General features: G+C 25.3%; 2 protein-coding genes across 2 annotated transcripts; both read right to left on the reverse strand.

The window, feature by feature from the left end:
* Window positions 1-423: 423 nt before the first annotated feature.
* LOC128961509 (uncharacterized) lies at window positions 424-2,387 on the reverse strand. Its single transcript, XM_054307755.1, has 6 exons — window positions 2,383-2,387; window positions 1,922-2,310; window positions 1,425-1,757; window positions 1,242-1,338; window positions 791-1,177; window positions 424-721 (listed from the first exon to the last, which is right to left on the reverse strand). The coding sequence occupies exons 1-6, from the start codon at window positions 2,385-2,387 to the stop codon at window positions 424-426; spliced, it is 1,509 nt and encodes a 502-aa protein (XP_054163730.1).
* A 2,686-nt stretch (window positions 2,388-5,073) lies between these two features.
* LOC128961886 (protein Wnt-16-like) lies at window positions 5,074-15,594 on the reverse strand. The gene is made up of 5 exons (XM_054308194.1): window positions 15,541-15,594; window positions 12,420-13,000; window positions 11,322-11,605; window positions 5,356-5,782; window positions 5,074-5,276 (listed from the first exon to the last, which is right to left on the reverse strand). Exons 1-5 carry the CDS (start codon window positions 15,552-15,554, stop codon window positions 5,239-5,241), a joined length of 1,344 nt encoding a protein of 447 aa, XP_054164169.1. The 5' UTR covers window positions 15,555-15,594; the 3' UTR covers window positions 5,074-5,238.
* Window positions 15,595-21,831: the final 6,237 nt, after the last annotated feature.

Genomic DNA, 21,831 nt, shown 5'->3' on the forward strand with positions numbered 1-21,831 from the left:
GCCCCAAACTGTAAGACCGGGAAAAACAATCCATAAAATAGTTTCTCCAACTTTTCCGCCGAGATATATGTTTGGCATCTTTCGGATCAAATATCCGGTGATAATTCCCACAGCAAATGGCGATATATGATGAATGAAAGGCCAGGTATAGAATATTGAATAAAATGATTCCTCTAATATTGAATTCATTTTGGACAGTTGGTTCATTACAGGAATTCCCTTTACTAATATATGTCCTAAACTCAATAAACTTCCCAAAATAATAAGAAATAAATTGAAATAAATTATTTTTCGTGATTTATAAAATGGTATAATGAATATCGGAGCCAATAGTAGTAAATGAAAACAAGTGTTGGCCCACCAGCTGGCGATATTGCACTACAAAACAATATATGGATTATGTTTTAAAAGTTTTTTTTAATTTTAAAATATAATGCAACAAACCATCGATGACTGAACAAATTCATCCAAATCCAGTATATAATAATTGAAAGATAATAGATTAGACAACAAATGATTTCGACACGACTCGACATATTGAGTGTCAGCCCTGTGCCAAAAGGGTCCGCTTCCCAACAGTGGTAATATATAATACATTAGTATTACGCCAAATATTGATGGATAAAATCGCAAATATATATTAATAATATATTTTATATAATTAAACTTTCCTTTGCTTCTCTCAAGAGCACCAATCATACTATAGGCCGTTAAAAGTCCACTAAAATTATAAAATAATAATATTAAATAATGGATTATATTTTTTATTAATTATTTAATAAATACATACGAGAGAGCAAAGAAAAAATCAGTATTGTGTACATTACGAAGGAAAGCATATTTATAATCCGTTCCCACTTTACTGGTCATACCAGTCATCAATCTTTTGGTTAATGGTATTGCACTCCAAAACATATACACATAGTATTGATGCATAAGAATGGTTTGCAATAACATAACAAATCTGATGAAATCAATGTTAACAAACTTTTTGGTAGATTTCTTGAACATTGCTTTTGTATTGGAAATGATTGAAAACGATATAATCAATTGAGATATTTTTGATATCTTTAAAGTGTTATTATCGACATTATTTGTCGGCAATAAAGATGAACTTATATAGTACTCATAAATAGCGGCCAATATTGTTATTAATAGCAATGTCAGAAAAATAGATCTATTGATATTTTTTCAATATTAAAACATTTACCAGTATTTGAATTTTATAAACTGTTACTTACAGTGCCATTAACTGATAGTTATCTAATATTAAGGGTGCATCCTTGATACTACATATTGGTCCTATTTGAATAGGCATTTGAATTAATGGGAAGAATACTATAGTAAATAATATAAATATATATATATATATATTAAATATTGTAATTAAATTTTATTATAGTTATAGTTATGAATGTTTATACTTTGATTTATTGCATTTTCCACATCTGATGGCTTACAAGTAGAGGGAATACATATTCCTATATTAATAAGTGATCCGTTAACCAAATAAAGTGCATCTATGACTTCATCGACAAATTGATCGGGTAGTGAAAATAAATTATTGAATGGTTCACCACTTTTATATGTATGTCTTTTTGGATGAGGTATTATAGGCTTTGCCAAACAGTACTGACCAGTGATTGCTATTTGGCTGTTTGCGGGGCTTTTAATATCTAAACACTCATTATATTCACCAATACTCGACAACACGCCTTCCAATATTCCGGATGGTATGCCTCCCATAGAGTCAATAACTACAGTTTAATATTAAATGTAATGTTATAAATTATTTTTGTCAATAACTCCCAATAAATCAATAAATCAAGCAAATGCTAAAATAAATTTTAAGTTTAATTGGAAATTGAAAGTTTTTGAATACAATTTATAAGTAAATAATAATACTAATGATTTGTCATACATTTGAGTGCCCATAAATGCCTATTGTTTATTGCTTCGGCAATTGTAACCAATGATGCCATACATAAGGGCTCTAATGAAATCTCATATATAATAGTCGAGAACCGAGCCATTAGTTTCTGAAATATTGGACTTAAATTTGTTGAGTAGTTTGACACAAGTTTCATAATGCGATCAAATTGTGCAAACGTTTGATTTATGTGATCAACTCTTGAGCTTATATTTGTTTGTTTTGACTGTTGATAGTCATCCGGAAGCAATTTGTCGATTATTTCGTCAATTTCACACAAATCTTCAGCTATTGTATATCCCGAGTCATAGTCCGACAAAACATCGGATTTATTGACATTTATGTCAATTGTCACATCACTAGTTGTGTAATCACTCTCTCTTTCAATTATATCAATAGTTTGTTGATATGAAAAATTATATGTTAACATAAAAATCATAAAAATTAATAACTTCATTGTTAGTAAATTGATTCACYAAATTTAATTGAATTAAAACGCTAACTAAAAGTTTAATATATTAATTATAAAAAAGGTTAAAACATGAATAAAAAATTATTTTGAAATATGTTTTAAAAGGATATTTAAATAAAAATAACCACATCTTATCAAACAAATAGAAAAATATTTTTAAATACTTTAAAAAATATGATAATAAATATTACTTTATTTTTTGTTCCTTGTTTTAAGTGGGTATTAAAAACTATTAATTTGAAAAATTGAATATTCAATGACAAGTCAATCAATCAATCATATATCTGTCTAATACCACTACAGTAAGTTATATGTGTTAAAAGTATACAAATGTTTAATGTTTTATAATATAGATATTTCTGTAAAATAAGTAACTTAATTATAAAAATATTTAAAATCTTTAGAATATTTTTTTTATATTGAGACTAAATTAGTATTGTTTTTACAAATCATTATTTTTTATCCATTATTTTTATATTCTTTTTATTAAATGCTTAAATTTTTAAACAATCTATTATAATAAAAATATATGATACTTGAGATCATTTGATTTGAGTCAATTCAAATTTCTATTAAGATATAATCTTACTTTGTTGTTARCTATAAAAATAATAACAAGTTTGTTATAAAATATATGAATTTTTATTTCAATTGATACTTTAGAAAATCAATTTAAAAATCAGCTTCAATTGAATATACAAATTAGCTATTTCTAAATTTAAATCCTAACAAGTAGTGCTAATTATAAACTTTTAATAACAAATTAACAGTTTTATAACAATTTACTGTATAATAATACACAATGCAATTATAATTGACAAGCGTTAATAAAATGATTTTAAATGAAAAGTTAAATCAAATTAATTTTATATACTTGACACTCAATTTAATTAGATTTATAACTTTAATTTTACTTTAACTTAAAATTGTTAAATTTATTAATTAAACTAAATTAATTGCAATAACTAACGATATATTTGATATATTTCTGATAGACTCTGAGCCGTCTTTACAATTAGTGAGGTTTGAGTGCAAGTGTTACGGMATATTGCAGTGATTGTGGTTATGTTTGTGTGTAATATTATATAATTTATTAAATAATTTAAATTTATAATAAATAAGTTTAAATAATAGAGTTAATTATATGACTGATTTATTATAATATATTTAAACTACAGGTGAGATTATATTATTAAAATTTATTTCATTATTGTAGGTTAGTTTTTAGTGCAACATTGGTTATCAATGAATCGCAATGTTTTATATTAATTGTAATTTTATTAAATACTTTTACTTATTACTGTTGCGCTTGAATTCACTGTTTTGAATGAATAGTAAACTAATAAATTTAAAATTTAAAACAAATTACTGTATTTTAATTTATACTTTACATACTTTTTATCTTTATAATTAAGTTTTCTTCTCATTTTAATCATAATTTAGATTTATTTATAAGTTATAACTAATTTTATTACAAATATTTAAATTAATAATAATAATAATAATAATAACCTTTCTATTAAAATTTAATTCATTTAGAGTATTGAATGATATTAATTAAGCAGAAGTGTCTAATAAATATAAGATTTATTATATGCACTCAATTCATCATATTTTTCTAAATACTAAATTCAATATCTTACTTGTGATTTACTTGTGAGTAAAATTTWAAAAATATATATTTAATTAGCAATAAAACATCAGTTTCGATGTACATCACTAAATATGGTCTATAATAAATTATGTATTTTAACATAATCAATATTAAATTACAATCATATAATATAATAAAACATCAATATTATTATTTTAATTTAAAATATTAATTCAATTATTTTTTTCCTGATACTTATTTTTAATTTTTAATCAACATTTTATTATTATTAAAAGTATTTGCTTTCAAAACTTATGATTTAATAAAGAAAATTATATAGAATTTTGTAGTATTATTTATTAACTATACACTATATAAATTTATTTATAATTATATTTTAATTATTTGATCTTGGATGTTATATTTGAATTATATTAAAACAAAGATTATATAAAAACCATTTATATTTATTAAGATGAAATCAATTAAATGAAATTAAATTACCTTAATATCGATTTAATACATTTGATTCAACTTTATATTAATAGTTTGTCAGCATTTAACATCAAATTATATTTTTATTTAAAAATATAAATAAGTTATAAAATATTTATTTTTATTAATTTATTCAATTTTGATAAATACTATACAAAATTAATTTTAAAATATTTTGTTTTATACAACAATTTATGGAAAATAATTAAAGTGTAAATTTGTAACTAGATTTAGCTGTTATTGACTAAAAACAATTTAAAATAAATTAAATACATATTTAATGCAATGTTGAAATAATTATTATAAATATAATTTTTATAAATTAATAGTTGCCTGTAGTTGATATTACAAATTGCTATCATATTGATATTTAAAGCATATTGACATTAAAATTTATTTATAAATTATTTATTATAGTTAATTCATTCATTGAATCAACAAAAAATCTTTGATTTTAGTTGAAATAATATATATATAATATATTATAGCATACATATATAGAGTCATATATTTGTTATTTATAATATTAATAGTGTCATATTATTTAATAATACTAATATTGTAAAAATGTTTTATCACAGCAATTAAACGATTAACTTATAAAAAATAAGTTTAGTTTTTATACATTTCCAGAAATATGTCTCATCACATGAAACACGCAAATATCAGACCAGTTATTGATTGGTTTTGTTATAATTGAATATTAGTTTATATTTGGTTGTCATTTACAGTGGTTTATGTTTCAAATCACTTACAAGTATAGACTTCAACCATTTGCTCGCAAACTGTTAATTAAGAGAAAAAAATGCATTTAGAGATGAAATGATTGAAAAGTTAGAGTGCAAGTCATAAATTGATAGATACCAGAGCAGGTGACAAAACAGCACCAGTGGAACCGGCACTGACACCTTTCCACTTGTCTAAATATTTGGGTATTATATCCACGACCACAACATAGAAGATTACAGCTCTCGGGTCCGGTCGATGTCTTATTGCATTGTCGACCAGTTGTGCCTAAAATACCTTTTTTATAGTCTTGAATGCAAAAGTTGGGCGACTTATGGATGTGAACCAAATCTTCTTTACTAACGGGAACCTTGCGTTTCACTTTGCCTTTAGGTCGGAGCCGTTTGCGTGCTTTCGGTGATATTTGCACTGAACTTTCATACTTTTGCTTCAACACGTGTCCCACTTGACTAAATGGTGGTAATGTCCGCCAACATGTCTTCAATTCACAAGAACCACTCACTCCATGGCACCGGCATTTCAACTCCATTTGATTTTGAATTGACTATTAATGAAATATTAATATATTTAATAAATCATTGGACATTACATTTAATTTGGCATAAAATATCTATAAAATGTTTGATATATTTCTGTTGCATTTGAATATTAAAACAAAATATTAATTCATTACTTATATATTATAGTTTAAGTTGTTATGTTATTATACTATATTAACTATTATAATAGTATAGTTTAAGTTTTTATGACTAACAAACTTATGAATGTACTCTCTCTAAGTCTAAACTTGAAAATCAAGCAATTTTTAAACACATAATAAATACTGAAAATTTTGTGAGCGATTAAAATACTTTTTTTCAGATTTAAGCGATAAAACAAAGAGAGACTTAAAAGAATAGCTGTGCTCTCTCTCTCTCTCACTCRCTCTCTCTCTMTCTCWCTCWCTCTCTCTCTCTCTCTCTCTCTCTCTCTCTCTCTCTCTCTCTCTCTCTCTCTCTCTCTCTATTTCACACATTCACTGTCTATGACTCTCTCGCGACTCAAATATTAGTGAAGAAAAAAAGACAAATAAATTACTAAAGATTTTTACCAATAATAAAAAAATAATAAAATAAAAGGCAGTGTACAACAAAAAAAACAAAATGTTATTTTGTATGAAAGCAATTGCAATCATAAATAATTCAAATACTTTTATTTGTTATGTTTTTGGTCATCATTTTAGTAAAGTTAGTATTAGTATTGTAAGTGTCCTATAGTTATGCGCATAAATCAAAGCCAAAAAAACTTTATTCTGAATTCCCATTTCTTTATAAGAAATCAATTGCTATAATAATGTAATTCAATGGGCAATCAGTTTTAAAGTGAATGACTATAATTTGCTCGTAAGATATGCTATACTCATATTTCGTATAAATATTATAGTCAATAGCCTCATATAAAATATAATTATTTATTAACTTTTCTATTTATTTGCATCCATTATATTAGACTGAATTAAGTGAAACATACGGTATTTCATTTTGTATTCATAACTTTTTATATTACAGTATATATTATATATATATTTCTATTATATTATTCAATAGGGTTTGTTTAAAGTTTGTAAGATTTAAACAATAAAATATATATCACTATAAAACACTGTATACTTTTTATTAAATATTTAAGAGATTATAAAACATAACTTATTTGACAATAAATAAGCAATAAATTATTATATATAAACAAATTATTGTATATATCTTGATTTACGATCATTTTGAACTAATATTGTATAAAAACATTACCATTACTTGAATAAGTCAAATCAATGTTTGCCCTGTAATGGAAATAATAGCTACAAAGTTATGAAAATTTATATTTCATTTCTAAACTTGACTTTCAATGTCAAAAATGGTGTGACCAAATTTTTGCTAATAACAAGTAAATGCGTTTAATTATATGCATTTAAAACAAATTTCAAATATTCACACATCAGTCTCAACGAGAACACCCTAAGAGTGAAAACATTAACTTTTAATATCTCTTTAAACAAACAAATGTATTGACAATACGGTATTGTATTATATATCATCAAACTCTAGAGGTATTTATACATTAATTAACTTAATATTTATATATGAATATAATTAATGTATTTCAAAAACAACTAATTGTCATTCACGCTGAAAGCTAAAATTGATTTTTTATTTATAACTTTTATTTTAATTTCTTAACTATAATAAATAAATTTTTCATGCATTTTATGACACTTATTATTATTAAAAATAACAGTATTATTGTTAAAATATAAATATCTCTTAAAATAATTGTTGACATGGATTGACATAAAATGTTTGCAACATTTGTTTTAAAAGCAAAAATGAACTAAAAGTTTGTTATTCGATATACAAATGCAATGCAATTAACTTTTCTTTTCTTCCGAAATGTAATATTATATAAATGTTTGCCGTTTAGTGATAAATGACATATTACTTAAACCAAATTTAAAATAGTTTTATATATTCATTAACTCATKTTAAATTAATGTTTTAAGTATGAATAGGTTTATCGACAATATATAATCAAAATGATAATTATTTATATAATATCTAAAGAAATAAATTGTAAATAATAAAAATTATGTAATATATATATATATATAATCTTTTATGTAATACTCATGCAACTAATCACAACTGGCAAACACTGATTAGTTTAAATGTGTTTTAATGTCTAAATTCGTCTAAATGTGTAATTTTCTGTTGAAATAATCACATCATTTTCTTTTTTTGTGTATTTCTAATGCTTTAAATGGTATAAACAATTTATAAATACATTTTACAACAAAAATATACATCACTAAAACATTTAGTTTTGTAGTTGAAGTCAAAGTTTTCAGATATTTAAGATTATAGTATAAAAACATTTGTTTTGCTCATTCACTCTAAGAATTCATTTCTCATCAGAAAATTGTATCTCATGTCTGATCATTAGATTTAAGCGTTTAATCAATTGTTTGATACAATCGTCTGGACTCTGCTTTGCTAATCCATAATACAAAATAAACTTAAAATGATTTTGTCTGTAATGACAACAAACAATACTAAACTAATCATAATTTAAACCAATATATCGTAAACTAACACTCCGTAAAATATTAGCTAATGTAAAAACAAACTTTTTAAAAAGCTAAATATATGATACATTATATTTTAATATATAAATTTTAATAAAATATAGCTTTTTAGTTAACAAGTTTGTAAATAAATTTAACTTTTGATTTTGAAATTTTCAATTATGACAATCATGTTTACAAAGCATTTGTTTTCAAACAATTCGAGTTTATTCAGTACTTAATGATTAACAAAATAATATAAATAAATATAGTTTTGCGATAAGATGTTAACTGTGGTAAACTTAAAACAATCTCATAATTTATCTTAAGTATAATATAATGTTAATAATACTGTTTTATTATTTGTTTTGAAAGTCAGTGTTACACTAATATATAATACAGTATAATAGGGAAAAAGGGAAGAGACTGTCATTAAACCGACAAAAAATATGAATTTCAAAACACTTTTGTCAAACCAATGGTCAGTAATTATATAAATTTCCATCTGTTTTTCATTTACTATATTATCATATATGCTGTAAAATTGACTGATTTAGTCAAAAGTAAGTGTGTGTTTGTGTGTATTAGAGAGAGAGAGAGAGAGAGAGAGAGAGAGATAGTAATAAGAATTAATATAACAATAAGTGAAGTAATGATAAAACGTTATATTTTTCGGGACAAACAACATAAAGCCAGTACTAGTGTTACTACCAGTGCCTTAATACAGGTGTCTCAATGAGGTATATAAAGTGACGCCTTTTGAATTTGATGGCTCACTAATGATTCATTTATGTTAATAACAATTTTGTGGCCATAAAAACAACATTTCCTGTCTTTATAATACTATTTTTTATTAACAAAACAGCTATACGTTAATACACGATACAGTGAGACAAATATACAATGTTATAGTGTTTAAAGTTAGTCTATAATTGCATTCATTTGATGCGTTCATTAACACAATCAAAATCATTAAAATTAAAACTTTCAGTTGTTTATGATATTATATATAACTATTTAAAGTAATTTCAATTTTAATGCACTCTCCTTTATATATAATTCTATATTATACTATAGTATATATTTTACTATTTATATTAGAGAGTAGATTGATATCAGTATTTCATAAACAACATTTAAAATCAGATAAAAATGATTGTATGATAAATAATTTAGATAACACAATATAAAACAATATAATAAATATACTGTACATTATATTCTATATTACAACAGTATATACTGTATATAATTTTGATTGATAGTTGTATACAACAGAACTAAATGCAAAACACAATCAAAAGCATTAATAATAAATATTGAATTTAAGTTTACGTATATAAAAGATATGCAGTTTTAATAAAATTTTATTATACGAGATGTGTTAACTTCAAAATTATCATCAATAAAATGTTTTTAAAAGTTTAGCAAATTTTTTAATTTATATTTATTTTATTTTAGATAATTGACTCATTTATGACAAACAATAAATATATTATATATAATTAAATGCAAATATATGCACTAAAAATTTATTGATAAGTTGTATAAAATTAAATGAAAACTTGAGGGGAAATCTTAATCATTTAATTAAAACTTAAATTTATTTATCTAATCTATTGAAATGATAGTTTTTATAATTATTTTCACTCATATTCTGAAAGATTTCTAATAATAAAGTTAATTATTTATCAAATACTGTAATCGCGCTTTAAATTAATGGATACTTTTTTATTTTATATTTTATTTTTTCATATAATTTTTATTTTAAAATCTTATATTTTTATAAATAATGAAGTAATCAATGAGTGAATTATAGGAGAGCAGATTTTATATATTTTTTTATTTGACAGTGACTTCAAATCAAATGCCATTTCTAATAATAATAATAATAATTCGTACGATAGCTTTAAGCAAAAATTATTATATATTAAGCAYTTTGAAGTCATAAATCTTGAATCGAGACTCCATTGGATAATATAAAACATATTATATAAGTTATAGCAAAGAAATAAATTGATAAAATAAAGTATTTCTTTCTAATTATATTTTGAGATCAAAAATAACTTTCACTTCAAATATGCTGATTCCCAGCCCTTCAGAAAACATAGAAATAATATAAGAAATAAATTCAAGTATTGAGAAATATTTGGAAATGGATGACACATATATTCATATCACGTCTATGTTTGATATGAAAGTAGCAATTCATCTGAAAATTACTTGAAATTTGCACAAATATGACAGCTTCCGAACAACACACACACACACATCTCTTTTGATTTTTGTAATTATAAAACATTTATTTCTTAAACTATTTCTGCTAATAACAAATGTCGACAATTGGGACTTTGCATCAAAAGAGGATTGCATTGATTTGTTTGAAATCGCGTTTCAAATCTCGTATTCAAATGTTTATTATATTTGAATGAAATATTGTATCTCATTTTGATCACAATTAGCTTAAGCGTGATTGACGTGTACTCCCCATAAATACCATACAAACCATCTTTTTGTTGACTCATATTATAAGACTATTATTGAATAAACTGATCAATTGATTAATTTCAAGTCAGACATATATACATCSCATACGATATACTCTTGTAGTTGACTCACGTCTATGAGAGCCAACTCAGGGCACTGTTATCTAAATGTCTTTGAGAAGACATCTCTGACTTCTAACACTCCATATCTCATACTTTTATCAAAATGTTATGAATCTCTCTCACTATTACTGGTCTATGAAATGAGAGTCTCTTTCTCTGAAAAATGATTGTATAAATCAATTTCTTGCCTTAATATTTGACTAATATATGGCCTCTTGTGTTAAGTTTTCAAATAAATCAATAATTGAAGAGCACTTATAAATAAATAAATTATAGATTACAGAGTATAGACATAGCTTAGATTGACGGCTAATTGAAAGGTAAAGTAACAGTTATTGTGATTATTGAATAAATGGTAGAAACAGTTGTCCACATACCAGACGACCGGCCAGATTGTTGTGTAAGTTCATCATCGCTCGGATGTCTCGGTTTTTCTTTCTGGCGGCCCTTTCGGGTGCGTCGACAAAGGTTTTGGCAAATTGCATGCCATACCGTATATTATCGGAACAACCGCCCCATTTCCAGCCCTCCGGGTTGTTATGGCCTTGCGGTGAAAGATCACACGAGCACTCGGTTAGGTTACCGGCCGAACACGCTTGTGATATGGCGTGAACGACACCCGCACTGGTGATGGCGTAAACAAATGCCGTTTCCCTGCTTCCTGTCCGGACATACCATTTATATTTTAATCATACTTTCCAACATATTATTTAATATTTATAATTTTAAGCATTTATGATCATAACATCAGACACTAAGGTATCATTAATATAAAATTCGTAAATAATGAATCACTATATGATTCAATTTAAAATAACTTTATGTCAATTAATAAATTAATATTCAATTAGAAATTCATTCAAAATTATAGTCTGAGTTGTTTTCAAACTAATGTAATATCGTGAACAACATAACGACCCAAACTCCTAGTTCTCATTTATTTTGCTCTTTTAATCGCATTTTATATTTAAATTGCTATACAATTCACGTATAAATTATTAAACAGCTTTCACTCTCTATATCTATACATTAATGTTAATATAGGGAAACGTTAATCTATACTACTTTAGTGTAAATGTTTTGTATAATATATTTAATATTATAAAATCTAAAAAATTTTAATATTTAAGTGTCATTTATATATCTTAAATTATTATTTAATGTTTTTAAATTATACTTTTATTATTCTATAAACATTTATAACATAAAAGTATCTTGTAGTAAATGTTAAAATTAAGCTATTAAAATGTTTATTGCATTTTACATTGATTTTCATTGTAGTATCAAATTATTTATAAACTTTTAAAGTAATTATTTTATAAAGTGTATGTATTAGCGACACCACTAWGATCTTAGTGTTATCGGGACTGTCGTTCAAGTGTTGACCAAATGGCACACAATTGACGGCAAATCTGATTTAAAATGTTCACAAATGCTTTCATTTTGAATAATTGTTACAATAGTTTGAGACAAACCTCTTTGTAAAGTGTGTCCAAATACAGACTTATCTCCTTCAGTGGTACAGTTCCACCGCTCATTTTTGAATTGTTTTTGGCACTCTTGGATGGCCCTCTTGGCGCCCTCACTTACTGCATACATAGCATTAGGATGTCCCTCACATACTTGCAATTGTTTGGACACCAGTCCAGGCATTTTAGCGCAACTACTACTCTCGTGTTGTTCAACTGTGTTTGAATGGGACAGTGAATCCAGCGATGAAGTATACGATGAATAAGAGTTGGACACACTGTTTGAGATGCCGTTTGATATGCCATTAGTTGGTATTGATCCTACATTAGAGGCCATGGCCTGTCCTAATGGTCCTACATTAGAAGCCATGGCCTGTCCTATTGATCCTACATTAGAGGCCATGACCTGTCCTATTGATCCTACATTAGATGCCATGGCCTGTCCCATATGTCTTTCAATATCTGTGCGCATCATATGCTGTCTCATTGGATCTTCAGATATATAATTGTTAACATAATTTGCTCCAAAAATGTTATTTCTTTGTGTGGGAGTCCGGGGAAGGTTTACCCCTACCATTCCTAAGTGCCTATTTATTAAATACATAATTTTTAAAGTGTTTTATTTATTATTTAGAATATTATTCTTAAAAACTATTTATTATAAAAAATCTTGAAAATATGATATATTAATAAATATATTGATAACATAATACTAAATATAATATAACTATTTATTGTTAAAATGAGTTTTTTCGGCACTAACTCTAATAACAGTTATCACACATTATTATGAAAATTTTCGGCACAAAAATTGTAGAAAAACTTTTCATTTTCACTATTCATACAAAAAAAAAATTTGTTTGTAATATCTGTAAGTTAGAGGCGTTTGACTCAAAAATAGGAAATTTAATGAACAACTGATATAAATAAGTACTGTATAAGCATTTCAACTATGAATTCATTGATGAAAAACATACCGAAACTGATATTATATATTATATTCAGAGTCTCTAAAATAAGTGAGACTTTCAATAGTAAAACTAATAATTTTTTCCAAAGTTTAYAATTTCTATCTTTTGGGCTAACATTGACTGAAGTCGTGACACAAGAAATTTTTGCAGAAAATGAAGTTAAAAAATAAATTCATAATTTGTAACTGAATTTTATTATTAAAAATATTTCCAAATTTCTATGTTTGGTGTTTTCATTTTAATATMAAAAACTAATGAATAATATAAAAATTATAAACAAATTAACTTTTCATAGTGTTGTATATTTAAAATATTCTGTAACATTATTGTTATATTGTATGTTAAAATGTAAAAAATAAATATATAAGAGTCAATGAGACTCTAATGGATTATACTATTTAAGACCTCTCTCTTCTCTCTCTCTCTCTYTTTCTCTCTCTTTCTCTCTCTTTCTCTCTCTCTCACTCACTCACTCACTCACTCACTCACTCACTCACTCACTCACTCACTCACTCACTCACTCACTCACTCACTCACTCACTCACTCACTCACTCACTCACTCACTCACTCACTCACTCACTCACTCACTCACTCTCTTTAAGTCAATTCTATAGACAAAACTTATAAACATTTAAAGCATTTTCTCATTTAGAAGTTTTCTTTACTGTTAAGAAAAACTAAACATTACATTAAATTTAAAATACAGGCTATATATACATATGGATGGATAGACATACAACTATAGCTACGGGTGCTTAAAAGCGCCTGAAGGCTAATAACTTATTCTATTGGACTCAAGAAAAGTGCAAAAATATATATAAGTAAAATAAAAAATAATAGCCAGCAATAAACGCCATTAAATTTTGCTAAATTTTTTTAACTGAGACAACAAAAACACATTTGACTACCAATTAATATCAATCATAAAAACACTGAAATTATTTATAGTCCTTTCTTTTGTTTATTATTTTTGGCACATTTTTATGTATAATGTTTCAGAGAATTGATTTTATTATTATTGTTATAAACGTAATCAAAAGTTATTGTTACACTACTAGATTGGCAACAAAAACGTAATTATAAGGCAAACAATTTTTAGTTTTTCGTTTAATTTATATTTTTATACAATAATAATGAATTTTCGGAAGTTATTCACCACTATTTCGAGGCATTTCTATAATTGATGATATCTGGGGTCGTGTGTCTCATTGGGCAATACATTGCCATTGATTTGGTCACGGATTTAGCCACAAAAATAGAGAGAGAGAGAGAGAGAGAGAGAGAGAGAGAGAGAGGTGTAATTATTTTTAGAGGTTAGAGGTAAGCGTCAAAAGTAACTAGTATGTTTAGTGAGTTTAGTATTTTTAGTATATAGAGAAACTGTATGTTTATATTAGATATTTACATATTTTTTCTTTTAGTAAAAGTTTGTTGTATTGATTTTATAAAAATATTTTCTTTAAATTTATAATTATAAGTCAATATTAAATTTGGGTATTTATTGTATCCGTAAAGCATTAAAATTCCCGGTGCTATGAGATTGTCATATATGTAAATCCCAATAGACTATAGAAGAGAATGTGAGAAATAAGTTAACAAAGTTATTGTTATTAATGATTACAATAAAATTATTATTAAATATTGACCAAAAATATATGTTAGATAAGTAGTGGTGTATTATGTAATATAATATTCAATTTATAAATATGCATTAAATAAACCACTTATTAAGCGATTTTTAGATATTATATTTAGTATATAATTACTGATGAGTGACACACGTCAAGTGATAGTATAAAATATCAGAATAATATTAATTAATATAATATGTTTTTAACAATAATACTTTCAAAGAASATTAAATGTTAAATAATTTTTTTAACTTATTTAAGTAATTTAATATCATTTTAGTAAAATTATAAAATTATTTATTTTTATTTGTGAGATACAATATGTCATATTTAATTTCTTACTGTATTTTTTAGTATTTTAAATAATAACTTTAAATAAATATTATTATATAAAACTTGAATTATAAAAGTAATAATTGTTGAATTCAAGATTTAAAAATATTATAATAATTAAGATAATTTCAGCATAAAAAAATCATACTATAACTTAATTAATAAAATTAAATAATTTGAAGTAAACTTACATCCAGTTGGCCATTGACTGACTATTAGTGAGTGTTATCAAAGATGTAATTAACAAAATATAAAATTCATTGAATGCAATCATTTTTCTGGTTTTATTTTGATGATAAACTTTGCTCAATAAAAGACACAATATTTTACCTAAATATAAGGCACATAATTTGACACAAATAAAACAATTTATAAATAAACGATAGAAAAATTAGCCAAACGTATACATCAACTAAGATATGATGCGATAAACTATTTCATTGATAAATAATTGAAAGCAAAGAGAAATCTATTATCGTTTTAAATAATAGAGAAATTCTCGTTTGTGTTTGAGTTCATACATCTCAACAACACATGAAATGATGTTTAAGTGATTCACTACTAGTGAGACAAACACTGAGATTTCAAATATAAGCGTATATTGAATAGCATTTACCACAAAACGTGTGAATATAACAACACCACCGGTGGTATATTGAGAGTGTGTATCACTGAGAGAGACACCAAACTTTAAGCCAATCCGTAAGTCCTTTAGGGCGGTTCAGGCTTGCATTGGACAGCCTATCAATAGTCTGGTATTCGGAGCAAAAAAACGTCGGTTTCCCGATATATAACTAACACTAAATAACATTAGATACACAATAATAGTAATTGTGATCCGTTTTCTGATTACACACAACACTGTATATAACATTATATTCTTTATTTATATATACTGTATGTATATATTGTCTAAAAGGTGTTGTCGTGATTGCCTGATCTCCAGTATTACAGTCAGTATTACAACAATTTGTGTTATGTTTTAGGCGTGGAGTTGCACTTTGCGTGTGTTTTGCCGTATATTTGATTATTAAAGAAACAACAATTACATTGAAAGCATCACTTAAATATAGCAATATATTGCTTATATACAGACCAACAACAACAATAAAATTATTATTCACTTATTTATTATTATTATTATTACATAACACACGCTAATTAAGACATCGGTCATCACACACGTGAAAGCAAATATTGAGTGATTGCAATAAATGTATGAATTTTATTACTTATTATATAATGCATTAATTTATTGAAATGCTTGAGGCATTTAATAGCAATAAACAACATATAATGCATAATAGAGAAGAATATTTGAAATAAATTTTACCAAAATTCTGATGTATAGCGTGTGTGGTCTCTCCCGTGCCTTAAACTCATTGTTTGTTAGATATTATACATAACAGCTTAGGTGTTATGCACCGGAATATCTGTATGTATGTGCCGCTACATAGCTTTTTAATAAAGCATCTCAACTGTCTGTATTTTGCTAATAAATAATTATAATGTTTGAAATTGTTTTTACAAAAGCAAAAATATAAGTCAATTTTGTGAGAAAAATTTTATTATGCATTTTAAAAGGACAGCTCTGACTCAAACAAATTTTTGATGTTATAATTATAATACTGTATAATGCATTTGACTCTTGTATTATGATTATCATAAATATCTAATTTTAAATAATAAATAGAGCAAACACATGATGTGCACCGGCAATCAAATACAACCAATTTAGACAACTAATGTCTCAAAATTATATAAACAAGATCTACATCAGGCATATAATAGATGTACATTAACTTTGCATATAATGGTCACTAAAAAATTATACAAATATTTCTCTGTTTATTATTATGTCTACTTAAACATCACGACAACAGATAAAAGAGTTATAATAATATATCGTTTTTTAACATTAATTATWTGTGAGACCCCTTAAAGTGTATATTTTAAGCATTTTTGTTTGAAAGCTTAAAATTCAATTCTTATTTTAAATGAACACTTAAATTGGTGTTTGAAAAACAATTTTAAAATTTTTCTAAATTTTAAGTTTTGTTTTTAAAATTAATGTATATTTTCATTCAATTGGCTATAATTTCTCTTTTGTTCTTCATTACCATTTTAGCTACTCCTCCACTGAAACAAGAGGAGAGAGAGAGAGAGAGCATAGAGAACATAGAGAGCATAGAGAGCGAAGAGAATGAGTATGAGATGGGTTAATATACGGCACTATTGCAAAGGTTTTGCCAAAGAAAAGAAAAATAATTATTTTGGTCGAGACATAAGGTATTTAAAGTATAGAGTATGAGAGCAAATGTATTGAATTGAGAGAGAAGAGAGAGAGAGAGAGAGAGAGAGAGAGAGAGAGAGAGAGAGAGAGAGAAAAGTGTTAGTGAAGGGCAATACTAGTGAGCCTTATAATAGTGTATCGCAATATTTAAAACCTGACAGTGGGGTACTCTAAGCCATTATATCGTATTGAATGTAAAAAAGTTGTTCATTTTACACATTTTTACACCTCATAGGCATTACATTTGGATTTTTGAGAGGCACTCCAAAACTACATTTGTAAAACATCCTCAACAAATAGATACTAACTTATATATATATATATATAACTTTGTACAGTATGTGTGAATGTAAGTGTGTGTGTGTGTGTGTGTGTGTGTGTGTGTGTGTGTGTGTGTGTGTGTGTGTGTGTGTGTGTGTGTGTGTGTGTGTGTGTGTGTGTGTGTGTGTGTGTGTGTGTGTGTGATTTTTAATATAATTGATCATAGAATTAACCTATTTTTATATTATTTTTCTAATTAAGAAAATTATAATTCTGGTATTAATTATCATTACATATTATAAATAAATTAGAATATATTAATGCAATGCATATGTATGTRCTATAAAATATTTAGTAAATATTATTTATTGCCCAGAAATATATATTTGATAACAAACGTAATAAATTAGAAAGAATGAGTTAATTTAAAAAATCATTTACAATARACTATAAATGTTAAGATTATCAACGAAATACAGTTATATATCCTATACAATACATACTTTAATTTTGATATATAAATATTAGATCTATTATATATGTTATAGATTATCATAAATGGTATGTTTTATATATATATTTATAAATTATAAGTGAAGTATCATATAATGAAAAGCAGTTGAAATGAGTTAATCAGAAATATGTTTGAATGTATTGTTTCATTAGTACTTTGAATAGTTATTTGAAAATATATCTCTCAATTCACTTCAATTCAATTCAATTCACATGAGGGCAATAGTATTTGTAAGATCTATACGGTATAACTCATAGCAATCTCAGTGTGAATATTCACTAATAGCCGATACTTGTGGACAATGTATAAGTAGTTTTCTCTGTCAATGGGTAAGAGGTATAGCTTATAGGTCTTGATGTTGTTCACACACCGCAATAAAGGACACGCTGGGCACCGGTGGGTACCGGTGTGTCGGTCAAGTTGTATGCTTTATTGCGGTGTATGAATAGTATGAATAGCACATAAGCAATATCTCTTAGCTATTGACAGAACTTGTCCACAAGTATCAGCTATTAGTGAAAATCACACACAAAAACATTTGTAGACCAGTATTACCTTTTGTGAGCCCTATTGTCAATATATGGTCTTTGAAAATACATTGCAAACATACAAACATACCATATATACCAAACATACATAAGTGAATATATATGGCGAATGAGCCGTCAATAAATACCTTTAAATAATGACCTGAATAAATACCTTTCCTTTTGAAATATACATACAATAAGTGAGAGAAAAGAGAGAAACTTAACTCTCAATATTTGAATCCCACAATTCATGTCTATTGATGTCTATCTAATTTACAATGTTATTATATTTTTGTTTGTCACCAATTTTGTTGGACAATTTAATTTGCCTTAATTTTTACAACCTATATATATATATATATATATTTATTTATTTAACTTTAGAAYTTACTAAAAATTTTATCCAATGTTTTAATTTTGGGACTAATTATACAAATTGTTTATTTTAGACAAAAAATGTACAATATTAATTATTAATTATATTATTAAATTATTTTTAACATCATTAATTAAATACCTATTATTTGTAATTTATTTTTCTACAAACTTTATACGTTTTTAATTAAAATAAATTAAATCAATAAAAAACTTTAATTATATTAAATTACCAGTCTTTACATTTATTTTATTAATTATAATATAAACATAGCATAGTTTACCAAAAATTTACATATTAAATAATTTTAAGTAAAAAACTTATTTTAAACTGAAAACACTTTGTAATCACAATACTAGTGAATTGGTGTACAATATATCGATATTGTTTCTGTGGCTAAACAGCACAGCATCATCAGCACCGGTGCACTGTTTTTAGTCATTGATATTGATGATGGTGTGCAGTTTAACCACCGAAACAATATCGATATATTGTACACCAATTCACTAGTATTGTAATTACAAAATGTTTTCAGTTAAAAATAAGTTTTTTACTTAAAATTATGTATCAAAATAATTACAAAKTGACCAATAATTCATATATATTATAGTTATATGAAAAACATATATTGGAATAAATTTTTAAAAAATTGTTTTTTGAAATCTATACAAGCGTTTGTGTGTATGTATGTGTGTGTGTGTGTGTTTGTGTGTGTATGTATGTATGTGTGTGTGTGTGTGTATGTATGTATGTATGTATGTATGTATGTGTATGTGTTTGTGTGTGTATATGTGTTTGTGTGTATGTATGTGTGTGTATGTGTTTGTGTGTGTATATGTGTKTGTRTGTATGTATGTGTGTGTATGTGTTTGTGTGTGTATATGTGTTTGTGTGTATGTATGTGTGTATGTACTGTATACACTGTATACTATACAGTATGTGTGTATGTGTTTGTGTATACTATACACTGTATAGCATTTATCGCGAATTTTGAAATTCTGATTTCAGATTCGGTATTACATAAAAAATAATGTATATGTGATGATTCTCAAAATTGACCATGTTCACATTGTGAACATTGTGAACATGGTCAAAATGGTCAAAATGGTCAAAATGGTCAAAATGGTCAAAATGGTCAAAATGGTCAAAATGGTCAAAATGGTCAAAATGGCGAATAACTAAAAAATTTTCAAAATATCATGTCTTTAACCGAAACAAAAACCAGGTTTTTTTAAATGAAAAATATTTATTTAGGTCTTAAAATACATTTATTGATAATAATTAAAGCGCGGAAACTTGTTTTTTAACAATTAATTTTGAGGATAATTAAAAGTAATTTAGTATTTAAATGTCTTGAAAACAAACAATTTTTATTGTAAATTATTAATTTTAATTAGTTTATAAAAGTTTATAAAAGTTTATAAAAGTTTATAAAAGTTTATAAAAGTTTATAAAAGTTTATAATGGTTAGTTAGGCGTGGGTTAAAATAATGGCCGATAGATTTAGTGGTATTAGATTAGTGTATATTTATTGAAATTAAGTTTAGTTTATGTTAAGCAACACAACGATTAATACAATGTATATTACAAACAACTAAAATACTATTTTCATATTAATTGTAATCAAAATTAATTGTCAAAAACAAGTTTCCGCGCTTTAATTTTTAACAATAAATGTTTTTTAGATCATAAATAATTGTTTTTTAATTAAAAAACTTAATTTTTGATGTTATACCAAAAGTGCAGTTTAGGCATCAATTGTCCATCAATTTAATTCAACTAATTTTATAACAATAAAATAATTGTAATTTTTATGTTCAGTGATATATCTGTAAACAATTTGTATGAAAATATAGTTTAAAATAACATAACATATCCAACATCCCTGAGCTAACATTGCTTTCAATTTACAAACAACTGTATACTATTTGATAGTTATGGTTATATTGTATTTAACAATATTAATGTATTAATGTATTAATTATAATATAAATATTTGAAAGTTATTGAAGAAAATGTGTTGTCAATACTTTTACATATAAATTGATTGTTCACAACAACTAAACCATATAAAYCATATAAATATCTAAACTTGTATTCACTTATCATTTATATTCATATATTGATATTCAATATTGAAATGAATGCATAACTTTGAAGGACATGCATATGAGGTATATCCCAGAGCTATATCCCAGAGCTATATCCCAGAGCTATATCCCAGAGCTATATCTTATATTAATAGCTATTTGYAACAAACTATCTGTAATATGAATAATAAGACAGACATTGATCTATAGTATAGATTCTATACCTATATTAGTGTTGATATGAATTATATATTAATAAATACTTAATCAATAAATGGTTTGATTTTTCTATTGACTATTGTATTGATAATACATTTGTATTAATATTAATACATAATGTGTTGATTGCATACAAATCACACATCAATGCACTGCTTATCACATGTTTATAGTCACGTAATGAACACACAATCAAATC

Source organism: Oppia nitens, unplaced genomic scaffold, assembly GCF_028296485.1.
Source record: "Oppia nitens isolate AA-2021 unplaced genomic scaffold, nextdenovo-longstitch-racon4-pilon3 scaffold5_pilon_pilon_pilon, whole genome shotgun sequence".
NCBI classification, from domain to species: domain Eukaryota; kingdom Metazoa; phylum Arthropoda; class Arachnida; order Sarcoptiformes; family Oppiidae; genus Oppia; species Oppia nitens.